The 21056-nt window shown below is 37.7% G+C and overlaps 2 protein-coding genes across 2 annotated transcripts; both read left to right on the top strand.

Moving 5' to 3' along the window:
- The first annotated feature begins 153 nt into the window (after positions 1-153).
- LOC125228306 (28S ribosomal protein S22, mitochondrial) lies at positions 154-13882 on the top strand. The gene is made up of 7 exons (XM_048132813.1): positions 154-332; positions 405-634; positions 1578-1702; positions 2247-2304; positions 2453-2661; positions 12538-12718; positions 13626-13882. The coding sequence occupies exons 1-7, from the start codon at positions 215-217 to the stop codon at positions 13839-13841; spliced, it is 1137 nt and encodes a 378-aa protein (XP_047988770.1). The 5' UTR covers positions 154-214; the 3' UTR covers positions 13842-13882.
- A 745-nt stretch (positions 13883-14627) lies between these two features.
- On the top strand, positions 14628-18546 carry LOC125228214 (MORN repeat-containing protein 3-like). The gene is made up of 5 exons (XM_048132694.1): positions 14628-14829; positions 15228-15291; positions 16113-16360; positions 17269-17456; positions 18378-18546. The coding sequence occupies exons 1-5, from the start codon at positions 14685-14687 to the stop codon at positions 18486-18488; spliced, it is 756 nt and encodes a 251-aa protein (XP_047988651.1). The 5' UTR covers positions 14628-14684; the 3' UTR covers positions 18489-18546.
- Positions 18547-21056: the final 2510 nt, after the last annotated feature.

Below are 21056 nucleotides of genomic sequence, written 5' to 3'. Positions count from 1 at the left end.
ACAGACAACTAATCAAAAATGTTGCTAGAGTAAAATAACAGTTAGCCTGTTTTCTATTACAAAACCCAAAAAATATTGCCACGTTTAATACGTTTACCGGTTTTTTTCTTCGTAGTCCATCTCTAACGATAAACGTCAAAATATATCTCGGAATTAAAAAAAAAAACAAAAGTTAGGTTAGGATTGGGGGTCTTGTGGATTGTTTGTTATTAAAATGTCTATATTATTTAAGAAATTTGCACAATCCAGTGTTAAAAATGTAATATTAAAGAACAGCGACGTTCAGTTCCTCATTTATTCAAGGAAATTAAGTTTCGTGCCATCATTATACGGTAATAGACGTTAACCAACAATTACGTTAAAGTATTATAAACTGCAATATTTAATGTTTTGCGTTTTTGTAGATGGCGATAAAGATCCTGCGCCGAAGTTCTTCTCCCCTGACATTCAAGTTTTACTGAAAAGGCTAACAAGGCCGGACTTGGCAAAAGTTTTCCGCAAAAGAACCAACAGTGGATTACCCGTGCTTCGCACTCCCAAATATAAATTCTTAACGTCCGAGGAGTTAGAACAAGAGGTCGCTAAAGCAAATGAGAGAGCCGACCAACTTCTACAGATGCCTCCTGTTGTTAAGGTACCCAACCATTTTTGTTACAACTATTAAAAAAGGAAACCATGCCGCCCTAAATCGACCTGGCGTCGTTCAGTTCAGCAGGAGCTCAGGGTGCTAGGCATGGGGTGGGAGGTAGTGTTGTTATAAGACTAGTCTTGAAGACTTTTAAACCTTAAAGACTTGCAAACCCTAAAGGTTCACGCTTTAAAGACTCAAGCGTTAAAGGTTTTAGCTCAGAAACGGTTCAGAACCTTAACGACTCAAGCTTTTTATGAGCTCTTAAGAGTGAGTCTTTAAGACTCGGGCTTCATAGAGAGCTCAAGCCCCCTAAACCTCGAAGGCCTGTGTCAAGCTTTAAGAGCTCAAACAACGAGCTTTATAGGCAGATAGTATTTATTTTTAACCCTTAATTTGACGTGTCGGTTTGGTAGATTTTAGGGTTCCGTACACAATGGGTAAAAACGTACGTCTATTACTAAGACTCAGATATTCGTCCGCCCGGTCACGTCACCACGCTGTATCTCAGGATACTAAAAAGTACGGAGCTCTCAGTGGGCGAGTCCGACTCGCACTTGGCCTGTTTTTTTACTTCTGTTGACCTTAGGATCTAGTTTATTAAAACCTCTTAAGACTTAAATGCTACAAACCTTATAGACTTAAACCTTCAAAGCTTAGGAGTCTTTAAAGCTTGAGGACTAAAGACTCGAGGATTCTGTGCTCGTAAGCAGGAACGCAAACTTATAAGGTTGAGGCTTATATGGTCGAGGCTTTAAGACTCAGAAGTTGCGACTCGAGTTTTGTAGTTTACGCCTCAAAACTTAAATTCACAACACTAGTGGGAGGAGGTTGCCCAAACTGCCCAAGACCGAAGTAAATGCAGAGGGTAACAGGATGTAAAGAAGATTAGAAAGAAATACTCTTAGGTTCATCTGTGACTTAATATAATCCTTTAAACCACTTTCAGATACAACAACACATCCAAGATGTTCTATCACAGGATCCTGCTTTAATTGGCTATGACACATCCAAATACATATTCACAGATATCAGTTTTGGTGTTGCAAATGAACACAGAATTATTGTGGAACGGTGAGTGTATCATGTTGTAAGTAGGAATGATCAACACAAATACCAATTTCAACATTTATCACTTTAGCTTAAGTTTTATCATCATCATGATCATCCTCCTTGAGTTAACCCGGCGGTGCTCGTGAGAGCTTAGGGTCCGCTTTCACAACTAATCCCAAGATTTGGCGTAGGCACTAGTTTTTGCAAAAGCGACTGCCATCTGACCTTCCAACCCAAAGGGTAAACTAGACCTTACTGGAATTAGTCCGGTTTCCTCATGATGTTTTCCTTCACCGAAAAGCGACTGGCAAATATCAAATGACATTTCACACATAAGTTCCGAAAAACTCATTGGACTCCGGAATGAAAGTTGCACGTACTTACCGCTAGGCTACCAGCGTTTAGCTAACTTAACTTTTATCCTTAAATTATTTCAATTTGCTTAATTTTTAGGGTTTCCGTACCTCAAAAAGGAAAAAAGGAACCCTTATAGGATCACTCGTGTCATCTGTCTGTCCGTCTGTCACAGCCGATTTTTTATTCATACCTTTGCTTTTGCTTTCAGATTACCTGATGGCACTCTTCAAAGTTGTGACCATGACATCAGAAAAAGGTTGAACCAGGTAATGAAATAAGCCATAACAATTTAATAATCTTTAGGCTCTTTTTGTAGTTTAATTTAAAACAAGTTGAAAATGTCCATACTACTACATACTTGATTACTGTTATCTCTTTATCATATGTCACCAAGTCTGTTCATAAAATTTCCAGATATACTTCCCCATTAACGGCCGATCCATAAGGGAGCCTCTCATGTTCACGGACGAGGACAAGTTCAACAGCGTCCTTGACAGAGAACAGTATGAATTCATCCTGGACCGAGCGTGCATACAGTACGAGCCGGACGAGCCGTCTTACCAACGGGTCACCAGTCTTACTTACCAGCATGTGGATGCTAAGAGCAGATATGAGTTGTTGAGGTGAGTTATTTTTCTAAAATACTTAGATAGTCTGAAATTTCTTAGTCTATTCTTTTTTAGGGTTCCGTACCTCAAAGAGGAAAAACGGAACCCTTATAGGATCACTCGCGTGTCTGTCTGTCCCTCTGTCACAGCCGATTTCTCCGAAACTACTGGACCGATTTACTTGAAATTTGGCACACGTATGTAAACAAGTGGCCCAAAGACGGACATGTAATATAATTAAATGAAATTAAACGAAATTTAATCATAGGGGCCACTTTTGGGGGGTAAAATTGACAATTAAAAATCAAAGTTATTAGAACTATATTGTGTTACATATCAAATGAAAGAGCATTTTATAAGCATCTCAAATATAGCGTCCAAGTCTGTGGTTCAAAGCGATGAGTCCTTATCAGCACAGTACCTAAACAAACATCTTAGTGGTACAGACATACCTACATTCAGGGTTGGGCAGTATTTCAAATACATGTATTTGAAATACTCGTTTAAAATACAAATACGTATTTTGTATTTGTATTGCAAATACTGCTTGGTTAAGTATTTTGTATTTGATATTTAAAATACCTAGACACATGTATTTAGTATTTTGTATTTGAAATACTCAAGGCTGTAAAATACATTTGCATAAAATACATTTCTGAATAGTTTTTAACTGTGTGATAGTCCGATAGTCCCTTTAGGAGACTGTGATATATTAAAAACGGCAACACTGTCAAGTGTCACATCACTTTGATAGTTGATTTCGCGGTCATGACATTTTTCTTACTATAATAATAATAATAAAGACGTTTATTCAAAAGTTTGAACACAGGTACATTATAAACGTACACAGGCATGCTTACAAACTAATTGAAAAGGTAGGTGGCTCAGCTAATGTCTGTGCCAGAGGGCCTCGAGGCCACTACTCTGGATACATTCACTCGCCAACTAGACGGAACTTATCGGACAATACTTTTAGGAATTTGGTTTTTATGAAAGGGAATTCTTTATTCAATTCATAAAAACCAAGTTTCAAGCTTTTCAAGTTTCGTTTATTGGGCATTTTCAGAAATTGGGACCCAAAATTAGTGACATTTGTTAATAAAAATTAACTCCATGTCAGTTTTGTGACAACAATTAAGAATAAAATTTGTCTAAAAACCAACTTTTTTCATGTTCTAAATGTAGATTATTCCTTTAGTTTATGTAATTAACAGAAAAGCAATTTTTTTTTTGAAATTTCAAGCTTAATAAAATTGTCGTCACAAAACTGACGTCGAGTTAATTTTTGTTAACATTTTTCACTAATTTTGGGTCCCAATTTTTGAAAATGCCCAATCACAGGTCATTGCTAAACCTAGTCTTGCAACGTGTTAAAATTAAGCTTATAAAATAAAGTATATTGATATTCATATAAGAAGTATGAACATTATTTTTCATTTTATCAGTAAATTCACTGATTAAATAGAAGGGGTGACATTGAAAGAAACGTTTAAGTTTATTGTTAAATTCTGCGCATGCCTACCTATAAGTATTGTCCTTTAATTTCATAAGTAGACCTTGTTATCTTGGCGCGTTGATATTGTTTTTCCATAGAGTTTGAATGTTTTTTTTTTCACTACACCAACTCTTAAAGACTCTCTTTGTTCTTCGAAAACATATAGCAACATTGCAATTTCATACAAATTTTAACTTGATGTCTTAAACTTGCTGGTAGAATTTACCTAATAAATGAAATATTTTTTATTAACCGTGATATCAAATCATAACATGAATACCATCTAACTTAGGATATGACATCCTGGATATCAAGTTTAATAAACAGTAAGTATTCTAAAAAAAAGATATCAAGTTAATATTTAATATATATGAATTTACTTTTGAACTGCAAAATCGTACAACTTTCTCATCCGTAAACCTTTACCAGTTGGTGTGGTGAAAAGTATTTTGTATTTTATAACGCTATATTTTGTATTTGGTATTTGAAATACATTTTTTTAAACACTATATTTTGTATTTTGTATTTGAAATACCCGTCACCAAAGTATTTAGTATTTTATATTTGAAATACATTTCCAAATGTAATTAGTATTTTGTATTTGAAATACTATTGGCCAGTATTTTGCCCAACCCTGCCTACATTTCATCTCCCCATTGTCTCATCTGAACTTTTGTACACGACAATACAATCAATGCTAAAGACGCGCGACACAGTAGATACTTACGACATATCGTTAAATATAATCATATGTATCTGGCCGGTTATTTCTGATGTGTTGGTTGTGTTGATAAACACGATGTTTCAAACTGGCGTCTACCCTGACGTATTAAAGCGTACAAGGGTATGCCCGGTATACAAAGGGAAAGGAGAAAAAACGGATGTCAATAACTACAGGCCGATCACCATAGTACCTACCATTTCGAAAATTGTGGAGTCTATTTTATCATCAACATTGATGTCATACCTGGAACGTAATAGTCTACTTACTCCACACCAGTACGCTTATAGACGAAATATGTCAACAACCGCTGCAGCTCACAAAATTGTAGATTTTATTATAACGGGTTTAGACAGGCGACAAAAAATGGCCGGTATTATGTGTGACCTATCAAAAGCTTTTGACGTAATAAGCCACACAATGCTGTTAAATAAGTTAAAATGTTACGGAATAAAAGATGAGGCACATCGCTTGATTGCTTCTTTTTTGCTAGATCGAAGACAACAGGTTAAACTGTCCTCAAATGGCCAGCGGTTCCAGTCTGACATTGGCCAAGTCAAATTAGGAATTCCCCAAGGATCTGCCCTTGGAAATACTCTGTTTTTGGCGTACGTCAATGATCTCCCATCTGCCATTACCGCCGGGCTGTCAGTACTATTTGCAGATGACACTACGGTCGTAATCAGCGCGGAAACATACGAACAGCTTGGTGAGTACATCAACAAGGCATGTAGTCAGTTGGGACAGTGGTTTGCTGCAAATGGGTTACTCCTTAACGTCAACAAATCCAACGTAATGCTATTCTCAGGGCGAACAACTACTGTATCCCCATCTGTAGTAAACTGCCCCATGCCAATGTGCAGTGAAGCGAAGTTCCTAGGCTTTGTGTTGGATTCGAATCTAAACTGGAAGTGCCATGTTGACCAGCTATGCAAAAGATTGAGTAGTGCAGTCTTTGCGTTGAGGAAGTTGAAACCCCTTATTTCGCATGTTTCATTAAAATCGGTTTACTATGCTCACTTCCACTCGCTAATGACGTACGGAATACTCATTTGGGGAAACTCAACGGATGCCAATCGAGTATTCATTATGCAAAAACAGGCCATACGAACACTGGCGGGTGTGAAGCCTAGACACTCGTGCAGGGGCCTGTTTGTGACGCACAAAATAATGACTCATTATTCAATATATTTATATGAAGTTATAATGTATGTTAGGAATAACTTATCCTCGTTTAAACGCGTTGAGGTATCCGGTATAAACATTAGAACTACAGGTCGACTAAGAACAGTTCCACGTCGCATGGCACTTGCAACAAAGAATCCGCGTGTCATCGGCCCGACTTATTATGAGCGATTACCGGCAGAAATAAGGTTAGAGACATCGGATGAAACATTCAAACGTCGATTAAGAAACTTTTTACTGGATAACCCACTGTATTCAATAAGTGATTTTTTTGACATAACTGTATAATTTATTATTCTCACTATCCTATTGTTATTCTGACATTGTTGTGTTTAAATATTTTTATTCATATTACTTGACGATCCTTTTTTGGTGATCATTTCATATTCTGCAAATTTAACTTATTTTAATTATATTGATACCATTTTCTTTTACTTTTTTGACGATCACAATATAGATTCTTATAAATTGACATAAATGTAATTTGTACTGTAATCATGTTGTGAAATAAATATATCTAATCTAATCTAATCTAATCTATATTTTTTTTATAGTTTTTATTTTGGTAATTTAGAAGTAATTTAAGAAAATAAGCAAAAAATTACCATTCCCCCCCCCTTATCTCCGAAACTACTTAGCGGAAAATTTTCAAAAAAATACACGAGATAGCCCTCTACCTGTAGATTACAGGAAAACCTATTAGAAATCTACAGTCAAGCGTAAGTCGGACTTAAGAGAAAAAAACTCAAATTGAGATTTTTCACTCACTGCCGCTGCAAGTACTTACTAAATGTTTTGAAATTTTGTGAGCGCCATGGACAGGTAGAAAGAAATTCATTTCTGTTTAGAAATTGTTAAAAATTTTAAGCATTTGCCAAAATGACTTAAGTTCCTACTAAAAAAGAGGCGCTTACGACTGTTTAGAACTGCACTGACCATAATATTGCCCTAATAGGTCCAAAAAATGGTGTATATATACGAAAACAAAAAAATTGTGCCACCGACAACCAAAATCTGAAGTCTATTTGCTCTATCTCTTATAGTTTCCAAAATATACGCAAAATCTTTAAAGTACAAATCTAGTGTAGTCAGGCGCTCATGACCTTTTTGTATGGAAATGTCGAAATCCGACTCGCACTTTACCGATTTTCATAGAAAGTAGTGTTTTATTATAGTTTTGAAGGAGGTTTCTTGTTTTTAACCACCAACGCAAAAATATTATAATAATAATAGGTTTGACGCTTGACATGTCTGTCTGGCATCATAGCTCCCGAACGAATCAATCGATTTTGATTTAGTTTTTAATGTTTAAGGTGAATTCGTCGAGAGTTTTTTTTTGTACCACGTAGGTGGCAAACATGCATACGGTCCGTCTGATGGAAAGCGGTGACTGTTACATATGGACGCCTGCCACTCAAGGAGTGGCACATGTGCGTTGCCGACTCGACTCATTAGAAACTTGTACAAACCTGTACTTAGAAGGGGCCTGGGTGCCGACGACTGAAGGAAGGAGGGGGAAGGAAGGAAGGAGTACCGACCCTCGTTGAGCTCTGGCTGCCTTACTCACCGGCAGGAACACAACAATGAGTAAAGTCTAGTGCTACTTGATTGCGGTCTTTTGTAAAGCGGAGGTATTAGACTCTGCTCTACCTTAGAGTATATTCAATTTAGTATTAGAGTTATCAGTCAAGAAATTTAAATGCAGCGCCATCTATTATTAGTTTCGACAACTTTTCATGTGACTTTCCATGCCTAAAGGTTCGCACAAGTCTCAAGTCGCGTAAATTACTTAGTAAATTTTGCCGAGAGACGGCGCTAAATACAATAATACTCATTAGAGTACCTATACTTCTAGTCAAAGACATATATAACTCCGTATAGACAGATAAAGTCTAAGAATAAAACGTACTTACCTCAGTACCACACAGAAGAAGGGCTCAGCTAGATGGCGCTAATATTAATATTAACACGCTTTTATTAGGTCGTCGTGTATGTAACTAACTATGTAATGGAATCTACGGAGGCTAATTTAACCATCTTCCAAGGATCGTAGCGTAATGATAATTGGCAGCTGTATGTAGTTCTGATGACAGTACAATAATATGGTACTGTTGAACTGATCTGATGATGGAGCCGGAAGATATGAACTGGAACTACATGATGTAACATCGTATCATAGCTGTTTTTGCGTTTCTTAGAAAAGTCTTGTAATGAACTTTGACTACGATTAGGTTTCAAGGTCTGATTTTTTATTTTATTTTATTTTATTTAATATCCAAAAATTACACAGCATAACAGGTAAACTAAAGCACTGTGGAATTCATTACAACTATACACTTATAGTACACTTATATAATAGTAACAGAGTACAAAATGTACAATATATAAACATTACAAACTGATGATGGAGCCGGAAGATATGAACTGGAACTACATGATAGAACATCGTATCATAGTAGTTTTTGGGTTTCTTAGAAAAGTCTTGTAATGAACTTTGACTACGATTAGGTTTCAAGGTCTGATGATGGAGCCGGAAGATATGAACTGGAACTACTAAAAAGATCAAAGTAGTATTTAAAATAAGTTGGGATAGGGTTTTCTTGAGACCCTTAAGAGCAAATAAAGGGGGGCTCAGGGGCGATCGAAGCCCCCCACAAAAAAGACAGATCAACGTAGTCAGGGTGTCCACTTTCTGGAAAGTCAGGGAAAAGTCAGGGAAGCTCATAGTGGTCATGGAAAGTCAGGGAAAGTCAGGGAAATGATTTGGAGGTCAGGGAAAAACTTAGCACCAAGAAAAAAAATCAAAAAGTATTTAAAAAATAATATGATTTCTTTGGTTGACCACATCCATGACAGCAAAGATCGATTCCCGGTAGTGATTTTAAGGCAACTTAAAATTGTCACTTTAGACTTTTCATTACAAGTATAGTACCTGACCTCTAATGAGAGATGTGATTGCTAATGAGAGATGTCAGAGATATCTTCATGCTCTAGCTGACCTTAATTTATCCGGCCCAAAATCGTAAATGCGGAAAAATCCAGATTTTTTTTTACATTGCGTGCCCTACCCACACATTCCAAAATGGCGAAGGGGTTCGGGAATAAATTCAGTTATTGTGATTCAGATTAACTGGAAAGTTGCACCTTGCACCACAATGTCACCATATACAACATTCATAATTTGCTTTTGCTAGGGCGATGTGAAAACGACAAAGACAAAGTTACGTCGCTGTCCAAATTCTAAGTATCTATCCGACAATCCAAAGCGGAGTTCCTCATAAAGCCAATGGCGCATAACGTCACATAGAGGGCATAGAGGCGCAATTTTGTATGAGTCAAAGGAGCATAGGGGGATAATAAGCGTTAAGCGTGACGATGAGAGAACATCAAAACACTTGGAAACCTAAAGGCATGTAGTGGCAAAACACCTAAATGGGCATCCCGACGCTGACAACAAAGAAAAAATTTCGCGCTCGCTTCGCTCGCGTTTAGTATTTTCCATTTCATCGATTTTAATTCCCTTTATTTTTCGTGAAAGTTCCATGAAAATTGAGATTTTTTTGGAAATTTCCTATGTTATGTACAGTGATAGCAATCTGGACATGTTTTACAGCACGGAATCGCAATTCCTTTCGATTAGTAGCCGATACCTGGAAGCTAATACGACTCCAAGTTCCATTAGCTACTGATTATGAATCAATCATAAGACCTTAAGTGTGTATCCTATTGTATGAGTCTCTAAAACTACCCTCCTATTAACATGTATAGCTTGTCTGTTAGTGTTAATTTTAAGGATTTATAAATAAAGAAATAAATAAGGAAATAATAACTACTATCAGCCCCAGGGACGTATAAAAGGGGAAAAATTTTCGCGCTCGCTGCGCTCGCGATGTTTTTTTCTACCGTAGATTACCCAAGGGCGTCGAAACTCAAATTCGCTCTACCCTGATAGAGTGCACGGGCCGGCACTGGTATAGACAAAAGTAAATAGCGATAACTACCAACTACAGATTTCGTTAATGTTAGTTTTATAAAATCAGAAATTAAAGTTTGATAGTTAACATAAAGATAAAAAAACCGTAGGTATAAAACCGGCCAAGAGCGTGTCGGGCCACGCTCAGTGTAGGGTTCCGTAGTTTTCCTTATTTTTCTCAAAAACTACTACTAAACCTATCAAGTTCAAAACAATTTTCCTAGAAAGTCTTTATAAAGTTCTACTTTTGTGATTTTTTTCATTTTTTTTAAACAAATGGTTCAAAAGTTAGAGGGGGGGGGGACGCACTTTTTTTTTCCTTTAGGAGCGATTATTTCCGAAAATGAAAATATTATCAAAAAACGATGTTAGTAAACCCTTATTCATTTTTAAATACCTATCCAACAATATATCACACGTTGGGGTTGGAATGAAAAAAAATATCAGCCCCCACTTTACATGTATGGGGGGTACCCTAATAAAACATTTTTTCTATTTTTTATTTTTGCACTTTGTTGGCGTGATTGATATGCATATTGGTACCAAATTTCAGCTTTGTAGTGCTTACGGTTACTGAGATTATCCGCGGACGGACGGACGGACGGACAGACAGACATGGCGAAACTATAAGGGTTCCTAGTTGACTACGGAACCCTAAAAAGTATGAACTGCCTTGCAAATTTTTAATATTTCGTACTCAGAAAAAAAAATTCTGTGACAGACGGACAGACAGACGCACGAGTGATCCTATATTTAAGGATTCCGTTTTTCCTTTTTGACGTACGGTAAACGTAAAAAAACCGTTTTTTTGCAACTGTAAGCAAAAGTGGTAATAGTTGAATGAAAATTTGGTCAGGGAAATTTTCTTAAATGGTCATGGAAAGTCAGGGAAAAGTCAGGGAATTTTTTTTGGGTTTAGTAGTGGACACCCTGGTAGTATTTAAAGTAAGTTGGGTTAAGGTTTTCTTGTGACCCTCCAGAGGAAATAAAGGGGGGGGGGCTCGGGGGGCGAAGCCCCCGCAAAAAAGAAAGATCAACGTAGTATTTAAAATAAGTTGGGTAAGCGTTTTCTTGTGACCGTTTAGAGTAAATAAAGGGGGGGGCTCGGGGGGCGAAGCCCCCGCATAAAAGAAAGATCAACGTAGTATTTAAAATAAGTTGGGATAGGGTTTTCTTGAGACCCTTAAGAGCATACAAAGGAGGGCTCGGGGCCTTAAAGCATAAGTCCGCCTTTTGTACTGCAAGATTTTCTTTTATCACTGCTTCCAGTAGTTCCACAGGTGGTAAATGATCTTTATTACTAGATTCACCTACTTTTATCAATTTTAAAGCACTAGTGGATAAAATGCGTTTTTACCCGCTGGTATTAAAGGACAAAACACGTGTTTCCGAGCTAGTGAGGGGAAAAATTCAATGTTGGCTGCTCGCGTGCGGTCCGTTTGTTAATGTAGGTAAGAATTTAGAATGGCGTCATTTTGTGAACATCAAAGGAGTGAGCCTTCTGTACTTGTACTATTATCCATATATTCTGTGACAAAACTAACAACATGTGTTCCAAGTACAACATTCGAAATGCCGGAAAGTTAGTAGGTATCGACCGTAAATTGGCGAAATCCAATTTACGGTCAAATTAACACATGTGATGGACCCTGCCGTCTATAATAAATTGCCGCAATATGTGGTTGAAGCGCCTAAGTGTGTCGAACTTTAAGTACCTATCGCTTAAAAAATTGGCTGGTCGAGCACCCGTTCTACACTTATGACAATTTTTTTATTACCTAATTAGAAAAATATTTTTGTGCATTTTTTATGTGAATATTGCCTAACTTTTTGTAATTTCAATCTTCTGTCTATTTATTCTCTAAGTATTATTGTTGTATGAATATTATTTTTTTAAATCAAATCTTGACGTGTAAAATGGCGTTGAATGAATAAATGAATATGAGTATGAGTAGTATGATTATTTTAACCATTGAAAGTTTGTACGGAACCCTCGGTGGGCGAGTCCGACTCGCACTTGGCCGGTTTTTTTTTTATAGGTAAGAGACAGGAAGAGAGTAGGTTCATTAGATCTTCATAGAAGGTTAAGTTAAGTCACAGAAATCATTTATATGGGTTGGAATGAGAGGTTATTTTTCCAACTAGAAACTATTAAGGAAGTACTTATTTGTGAGTGCATTTAGTAAAAAGTTCTACTTTGTCAGTTACCATTAAGGCGAGATTTACTTGTATCTTTATATGAATAAACTGAAAAGCGGCTTTATAGCAATCAACAAAGTGGAATGTTTTCCTGTGCACACTCACATTTGTTTCTGTTACATAATAACTGAATTTTTATGCTCTTCTAATGGTAGAAGCAGAAGAGCTCTTCTGTAACATTAAACATTATTACAAATACCTAATTTTGCTAGTAAATTTATTATTTACTTGCAAAAGCTCCAACCATTATTTTTATAAATAATTTGTATACAGAGTGATATCAGGTAGGACTACCGACTAACTGTTCATTTGTTTCAGGTCTACTCGCCACTTCGGGCCTCTGGTGTTCTACTTAACCTGGCATCGGAGCATAGATAGCCTAATGCTGGAGCTGCTGCAGACCGGCGCCGTGCGAGAGGCCGCGTTGCTAATCGCTACGAGACAGGCTATACATGGCGACATTGCTGATGGACATGTGGCTACCAAACTTGTGCAACAGGTAGTGGATTCGTTAGGAAGTCAACTATCACAGCATCTTCTTCCTCGGTCCCTCGTTGCTGAGGATCGCGACTATATTAGTATATATGCAGCGTGTCCACAGCGTGCGGTCATGCGCCATGTGTCTTGCGCGCTGCATGCCGCCCTCTTCGCGGCACCTGACCATCATGATGCGCCCACGAGGGCTCCCTACCCTGAGCACGCTTCCCATCCATTTGCCCCACAATGATCAGTTTCTCTAGGTCATGCTTATTGGAGCGCATAATGTGTCCTAAGTTAGATGTACTGGAAATGGGAGCAGTAAGATTTGTACATTGATTGGCTAAGGTTGAAGTGGGACACTCTGCTGATTTGTATTGTACGTAAGGTACAGCGGGGCAAATCTCAACTGGGGGGCAATTGTAATTAATCCATTTTTTCCATTATTACACTATGATGTTTACCGGTGGACACTCTGTTTAATAATGCCAACGTTGTAAAACATGGAAAAAATGGACCAGTTACATTGGCCCCCCAGTCGAGATTTGCTCCGCTGTACCTTATGTAGTGGAAGGAGTTAGGGGAGGCCTTTGCCTACAAAAGGCATACAGACAAAAACTAGGAAATATAATATATGAGTGTCAACAACAAAATGAAATGTAACAAAACGTCTGAAATAAAGGCTATTTTATTTTTATTTTTTTATTACCTTATGTAGTATATAGGAATAGGAAGGCGTGGTGCAAGCTCGTGAAGGCCCTTAATTTTACTTTCTTAACGTCTCGTAAAGTCTCGTTTGCTGGAACATCGATCCGTGCAGCAAGTATTTAATTCTAATTCATGTTGAATTACCTTAGAATTAGAACATAGATCAGAGTTCCGACATACGAGAGATTAAGGTGCTATAAAATATTGCCTCTCTATTTCAGATCCTGCCCACACCCATCCAACTAACCAAACCCGATCGCCTCACAGAAGAAGACATCCAGCTAGACAGCAGCTGCGTCGACTGCGTCCAGAAGTACATAACCTCAAACTCCTTAATGAAGAGCCAGCAAGAGCTGGCTCTTCAGGGATTCAGGGAGCACTATCAACAGCTGGTTAAGCTCAGTCGCGGAATCAAAGTGGCACACGGAACTGCTTGAATGTAGATGTATAGTATAGTATAATAAATGTATACTTAGTTAAGAAATGATCTTGTTATTTGTTCTCCTTATTCAGAAGAGCACTTCTTTTTTTTTTGCCACTTTTATGAAGTGTGATATTTTTGAAAAAATATGCTATTTCTACTCAGAATTACTAGCCTTTTCAATCCTAGTAGTTAAAAAAATTGTCCCATACGATTTTTTTCTTATTTTGTTACCATTTTCCGTACATTTTGTATGGGGTAACAAAAGTAGTCCCAGAATTTCCATACATTTTTGTTACTTTCCTAAGTAACAAAAATGTATGGAAATTCTGGGACACTTTTTGTCTCCTAGTGAGATTGAAAGTACTCGTGATTCTGAGTACAATTGACCTAAAATTCCCTAAAACAATAAAAAAAAAAAAAGAAATGCCCAGAAACGAAAAGTATGATATTATTTACAAAAACTAACATCGGAAACTTGCAGCTGTTAAGGAAGAAATACACGTAGGAAAGTACATTCCTAAAAAGCGTACTGATAAGTAAATGACCTAATTAATTAGTCGCGTTTGTTGGGTAAGGTTTTTGCCATCTGAGTAAGATTATATCGGAACCATGTCAAAATGGGAAATTTTAATCGCGCTCCTGGCGGGAAAAAGATTGGCAAAAGTTGTTAACACGGAAGTATAACTAAGTTGTAAAATTCGTAAATAATAAAAAAATATTTAAAAAAGTTTCTAATAACGGTACGTCAAAGTCTATCATACTGTCACAAATTGTCATCAGTTGTCGGAGCTATTTATAATTTTATTATTTGTTATTTTAGTAGGTACTTATATATGTTTTCAAACTCGATTGTATAATGCCATTTTATAGGCACCCCCGAAACTTTACCCCTCTTTCAGTAGCAGCCGAAAAGAAGGCGATAAAAAATGGTTTACACCATCAAATATTTACGTCTAGACTCGATGTATACAGAGGGGACTGGAAATCAGATTTAAAAGAAGGTACTGTAGATAATAAAATTATTCAGTCAAAAATGTAACTTAGGGGTGTGTACCGTGTGTACTTGTAGGTACGAGTATTTAATTTGTTGTAAATTCACCAGTGGCGTTAGTTATTTAATAGGCATCCAAAATGTTATCAGTGAGGTTGACAACATCCAGGCAGCAACTGAAACTGGTCTTATTTGAATTCGTCGACTTTATTCATCTTCACATCGTTCACGAAAATCACGAAAAAATTACCTTTCAGCAGGGCCCATAACCTAAGAAAAGGCCCATAACCTGTTGCAATTTAAGGGTTTGGTGAATTGATTTGTAGCTTCTTATTTTAATTATTTAATTGTTGGTATTTATGTAATTATCTTCATCCGGGAATTTAAATACTTAAACGCATGTTACAGGAAAGGGTTCTTTCTTTACAATAACTGGAAAACTTTACGAAGGAGACTGGTATAAAGGATTCAGGTATGAACTTACACTACTTACCTAATACAGTAAAAAATTACGAGTAGATTACTTATATGACGTTTTGTACAAATGAGTAATTGAGTATGTAACATGTCGTTCTTGTGGCTTTACACCTTTGGAGTACTTAGTTCGGTATCTAAAATATAATTATGCTTACCTGAGAAGAGATGCCGATACCGATGGTCATTAACAGCCGCTACGAATTTAGGGTGCGCGCACACGGGCGACAAAGTTGCTCGGCGACTTTCGTATTTGTATGAAAAGTTGCGTCGCCTCGTGTGTGCGCACCTTCATACTAGCCCATAGACCGAGCGACGGAGACAAAACAGTTTTGTCTCCCGTCTGTGGGGGCCCTTAGGGAATATTTTAGCTGTCGTCAGTATCTTCATGCATCATCAGTAAGAAGATACGTAGTATCTTCTTAGTAGTTTGTGGCTGTCGTGTGTTGTTCAGGTATTTACAGACTTTAAATACTATGGAGAGGTGTAAGAGGCTAAGAGCATTTTCAGAATTTGGGACCCCCCAATTAGCGTAAGTTGTTAACAAAAATTAACTCACTGTCAGTTTTGTGATGATTAAGCATGAAATTTCTATAAAAATATTGTTTTTGTGTTAATTACATAAACTTTAAGCGATATAATACATTCAGAATGTGAAAAAAGTAATTTTTTAGACAGATTTTATGCTTAATTGTCGTCACAAAAATTAATACGCTAATCGTACCAAATTCTGAAAATGCCCGTAAAAATAAACCTTAAAATGTAGTGTACCTATTCATGATTTTTAGAACTATAATAATATATTGACCGAAAAAACAGGCACGGATTTGGAACACTCAGCCACCGCCTCGACACCGGCACATTCCGTCTTGACTACCGTGGCGACTGGGTCCGCGGCAAGCCGGAGGGCATAGGCGTCTGGTACTACGAAAACGGAGACGTGTACCTGGGGCATTGGAAGAAGGGGCACAGACACGGGTACGGCAAGATGTGGTACGCTGATGGGACGTTGTACGTTGGGTATTGGAATAAGAGCTTGAGAGAGGGGTTGGGCATGTTCGTACAAAGTGAGTTTTAGTTAACGTTAGATTAGATACTGGATAAATATGTAAAGGTACGAGAAGTTAACAGAATCAGAATCAGTCATTTATTTGCTAAAACATGGTACAAAAGGTCATGCATATTCAATTTAGGTATAAGAGCTACATGTTTTGTCACAAAGTCATGCAAATATTTATAAATGTTGTATGCATTCTATTACATTACATATCTACTGGATAAATATGTAGAGAGATAGTTAGTAGTAGATTAGAGGTGCAGAGTGATAGGTCGACGTAGCACTTATGTTACCTACACACCGACGAATTCTTACTGTTTAATATGAAACCGATGTGAGACAGCGAAAGGCGTCGCGTCGATTGACCGACGATTTTTGTTCTATTTCTCTCTATAGGTACCTACATATCAGTCATAAAATCTTGTATCCGCTTTATTAGAGCGTCTAAAATAAGTAGTAGGTACCTATAAAGGCAAAAAGCAAGTGTGACTTACAATTTTATGTAACGTACGAAATCGACATCATATGTATGTAATTACGTATGGGACGAAGCGATGGCCGAAACGAAGATGATTAATCGTTTAACCGCCACTGATTGCACTACATAATTAATAATTATGTATTAAAAGATGTCATTCACGCCAATATAATAGGTCCCTTACTAAAAAGGTAACGAAGTTCATGCAGTAGGTACAGTTACCGGCATTAATAAGTGATAATTTCTGTACCTTGTCGCTTTTAATCGTTTGATAATTCAAAGAAGACGTTAATGTGACAAGGTATAGAAATAATCACATATTTATGCCGGTGACTGTACAGACTAGAGTCCACATAAATAAGCAAATTATGAGACACCCACGTCCTTCAAAGTTTATCCAAACTTTTGAATTTATCTACCTGAAGTTACTCTGTTGTCAGAAAACGGCAACCGCTATGAAGGACATTGGGAGAACAACATAAAGAGCGGCATCGGTCGCTTCTACCATTTACACACAGGGCAGATGCAAGAAGGCTGCTGGGTGGACGACATCTGCGTCAAGTCAAGAATGTCTGACATTATCATACGGCAGTTCTGCGATATGCCGACGCCTTACCCTATCCCGCCTGTAAGTATGAACCGGCCACTAATAGTTTGTTGGCATTTTTTTCCTCCACCAAATCGGTTTAGTCATAGGTATTAATAGGTACCTACTAAGTACAGTCAACCAATTAGAATTAGACCACTCTACTAGAACCGTATCGTATTGACACAGTGCTTTATTTGCTATGCCTAATAAGTTCCTCCTTAATCCAGTTTGACTTTTACTGTGAAAGGGTTCTAGTGGCCTAGGATTCAGAGTGGTTGACTATACCTATTATTACTATACTCTACTAGATGTGATCCTACCCCAATGAGGATTTCCTACAAGTATTTCTCTGCCCCGTAAAGGCCTCCGCCACGTAAAGCGTTTTGATAGCGTAGCGTTAGCAGAGCGCAATGATAGCGGTGCGCCGGCGGGCGTTCCGCTCGCAATCCGCGCTCGTTAGTTCCCGCCTGCGTTATTCGCTGGGCGCAACGCCAGCGTTCGTCCGGCGCACCGCTATCGTTACGCTCCGCTGACGCTCCGCTACCGCTCCGCCTACGCTATCAAAACGCGCATGTGTGGCCGAGCTGTAATGGTTTTTGTTATCCCAGCTATCTAATATCTATTACGAAGATTTGTGTATTAGTGCAATTCCCGTAAAGTTTGTACATTTGGATCACTTCTCCGATTTGGATAAAAACTGGTAGGCTGATAGAGTCCATGATGCTGAGCAAGATCCACTAGGTTTCCCAAAATGTCCTAGGTTGATTGTATGAAACTTTCCTTTTTTGTTACCGAAAATATATAGAAATCTGGTAACAAAAAAGGAAAGTGGAACCTAGTGGATCTTGCTCAGCATCACGGACTCTATCAGCCTACCAATTTTTATCCAAATCGGAGACGTGATTCAAATGTACAAACTAAACGGGAATTGCTGATTAAGATTTTATTTCCTTCGCACAGGAACAATTAGAAAATCCCAGAAAAGTCCTGGATGAAAGCGAGCTGTGGCTGAAAATGAAAATAGGAAATATAGACAAGAAACTACGCTACTGCATTGACCAAATGTGGTGATATATTGCTAAAATCATAAAAGATCGTTCGATTATAAATAAAATGGTATATACTTCAATGTCGCATGAACAGCGTGCGTAGCCGAATGGCACAAACGCTCACGAAACGAAACGCCCGTAGATATCTATCTCTATCGCTCTTGCGCATTGGCGTGACAGAGCCAGACTACCTTTCGCGGCGTTTCGTTTTCGTTGCGTCGTAGAAATGCCATTCGGCTACGGGGTTCGGGTCTTTAATTTCAACTTTTGAGACAATAAACGTCAAAAGGAGCTCGATATAAGTAATGTGGTGTTCGAACATGCAATTAGAATAAGGTTCCTCTTGCTATAGAAAATAACATATTATAAGTATGCCATTGGTAGACTATTTTCAAATGACATCTTATATTAACTAGTTCCTTTTGTCGTGCACTGTCTCTATACACAGGTAGGTATATGTCTAACATTCCTTGTCAGGATTAAATACCTACTACTTATTCACTAGCGGTTTAATAGATATTAAATTCAATAATTAATAGTACAATGGACTTTAAAAATTCTACTGCTAGGTACATGTAGTCTGCATCAGATTTGGAACAAGTATGGCATTAATTATGAAAAGGGGACCTTGTCTTGTCGATGGCGCTTAGATAACCAACTTATACGAGTATCGAAACAACAAATGGCGTACCTACCAGTGGCGGCTGGTGAAAATTTCTGCTAGGCAACACTGAGCAAAAACAAACCTACCGTAACATTAAGGTACTTTACTAGTGATAAATTTTAGGCAATGCCTGTGTGGTGATGGGTTAAGAATTTCACCACCCCTTTTCTTCCCGTGGGTGTCGTAGAAGGCGACTGCAGTTTATTTAACCCATATCCCGCCAAGAGTGGCACTGAAGCTTTAGTAGTTTTGTGCTCTGCCTACCCCTTTATGGGATACAGGCGTGATTGTATGTATGTAAATTTTAGGCAAGCCGGTGGGAATCAGCTTGTATGGACCAGCCGCTGCTGGTACCTACTGCTGTGGAAACCGGACCACAATTCTTTATACGCCGCGCGGTTTGTCCATGTACATGCGGATGATGTCGGTCGCGTCAGTACCTACGCGGCGCTGCGTGGCGCTGCCAAGGTCGTGCGAAATAAACTGGTACGTCGCAAATCCCACAATTTCTAAATTCCTAATCTGACGCAGCCACATCCGACAGATTCACAAAATGTCATATTTATCATTATCACAGAGGATTTAAGTGTAAAACCCGATTATTTGGGTCAAATTATTGATAAGTTAACATTTAATTTATTGCCTTCTATAATCTATCGTCACATTACTCCTTGTTTACTTCGAAAGAGAACGTTTCAATCAGGTAACTTTTCGAATGTGCACTTAACATCAAATCGATACCTATATCGGCTAATATATCCGGAGAGTAATGTCAGGGGTACCTAGCCAAATGCACTAACGCTTACGACAATATCGTTATCCTATGTCTATCACTCTTCCGTATTGGCGCGACAGAGCCAGACTGCGTATTGATCGGCGTTTAGCGTCAACGACGTCATTTCGGCTAGGCCGTCAGTTATCATTTGGACTTATTCTGCGAGGTAACTAACTGAATTCATATAAAACTCCCGTGAGACTCCAACATATTTAAAAATATTTTAAGCGGGTTACTCACGTGTTAAGTCGATATAACGTTCGACATGTTTCGATTCATTTCCGAGGATCTTTCTTTTTGAGGACTTAACACGTAACCCGCTTAATAGTTATTTGTTATACAAGGGTGCAAAGTTGTATTTTAACGCCGAGTGTGGAATTGAAAAACGAGCAAGTAAAAGGATTCTATAGTTGAACCACGAGCGAAGCGAGTGGTTCGAGAATAGAATCCTGAACTTGCGAGTTTTTTAACACACGAGAACTAAAATACATCTGCACCCGAGTGTAACACAAAACTTTTCCCCTCACTATATCGAGGAAACTACAACGCAAAAAATGCGTTTATCACGGCTTTCAGTAGTTCCACAGGTGGTAAATCATCTTTATTACTAGATTCACCTACTTTTATCAATTTTAAAGCAGTTAATTTTACTTTATTTAAAGTCAAATTACTTTACCCACTAGTGGATAAAATGCGTTTTTACCCGCTGGTATTAAAGGACAAAACACGTGTTTCCGAGCTAGTGAGGGGAAAAATATTTTTAAATGTGCACGTTCAAGTCACATTAAATATTTTCTTAGTTTCTTACAATTTTAGTATTTATTTCAATAAGCTAACGTTGTTTATGAGAACTGCGTGGGCACAATGTAGGCAGTAAACTTTTATTATCGGCTTTATCCCGGGAAAACATAACTGATAGCTAGTTTAACGCGATAATTTTGTTTATGAATATGAATTGGCGATTAGGTAGAAACAGCTTTGTAAATTAACAACATTATAAAGTTATATTGTAACTAACTGAAGTAATAGCTATCATACACTATTTAACCCATTTAAGTAATTAGAACTCATAAAATAAGTAGGTACTTATTTCATGTAAGTAAGTATTTTTATATAAGGAATATTTTGCTGTAAGTATTATATTAAAATGG

This window comes from Leguminivora glycinivorella, chromosome 7 (genome assembly GCF_023078275.1).
Source record: "Leguminivora glycinivorella isolate SPB_JAAS2020 chromosome 7, LegGlyc_1.1, whole genome shotgun sequence".
Classification (NCBI taxonomy): Eukaryota; Metazoa; Arthropoda; class Insecta; order Lepidoptera; family Tortricidae; genus Leguminivora; species Leguminivora glycinivorella.
Note: the sequence above shows the minus strand (reverse complement) of the source record. Positions and strands in the feature narration are given on the sequence as shown.

What these genes read in the sequence shown, in the direction of transcription:
- LOC125228214 (XM_048132694.1), top strand. Translation starts at nt 14,685, where the DNA reads ATGCCATTTTATAGGCACCCCCGAAACTTTACCCCTCTTTCAGTAGCA. An exon ending in GACTGGTATAAAGGATTCAG is followed by an intron (nt 15,292 to 16,112) that starts GTATGAACTTAC and finishes CCGAAAAAACAG; the next exon opens with GCACGGATTTGGAACACTCA. An exon ending in CGCCTTACCCTATCCCGCCT is followed by an intron (nt 17,457 to 18,377) that starts GTAAGTATGAAC and finishes TCCTTCGCACAG; the next exon opens with GAACAATTAGAAAATCCCAG.
- LOC125228306 (XM_048132813.1), top strand. Translation starts at nt 215, where the DNA reads ATGTCTATATTATTTAAGAAATTTGCACAATCCAGTGTTAAAAATGTA. An exon ending in TCAGAAAAAGGTTGAACCAG is followed by an intron (nt 2,305 to 2,452) that starts GTAATGAAATAA and finishes TAAAATTTCCAG; the next exon opens with ATATACTTCCCCATTAACGG. An exon ending in AGCAGATATGAGTTGTTGAG is followed by an intron (nt 2,662 to 12,537) that starts GTGAGTTATTTT and finishes CATTTGTTTCAG; the next exon opens with GTCTACTCGCCACTTCGGGC.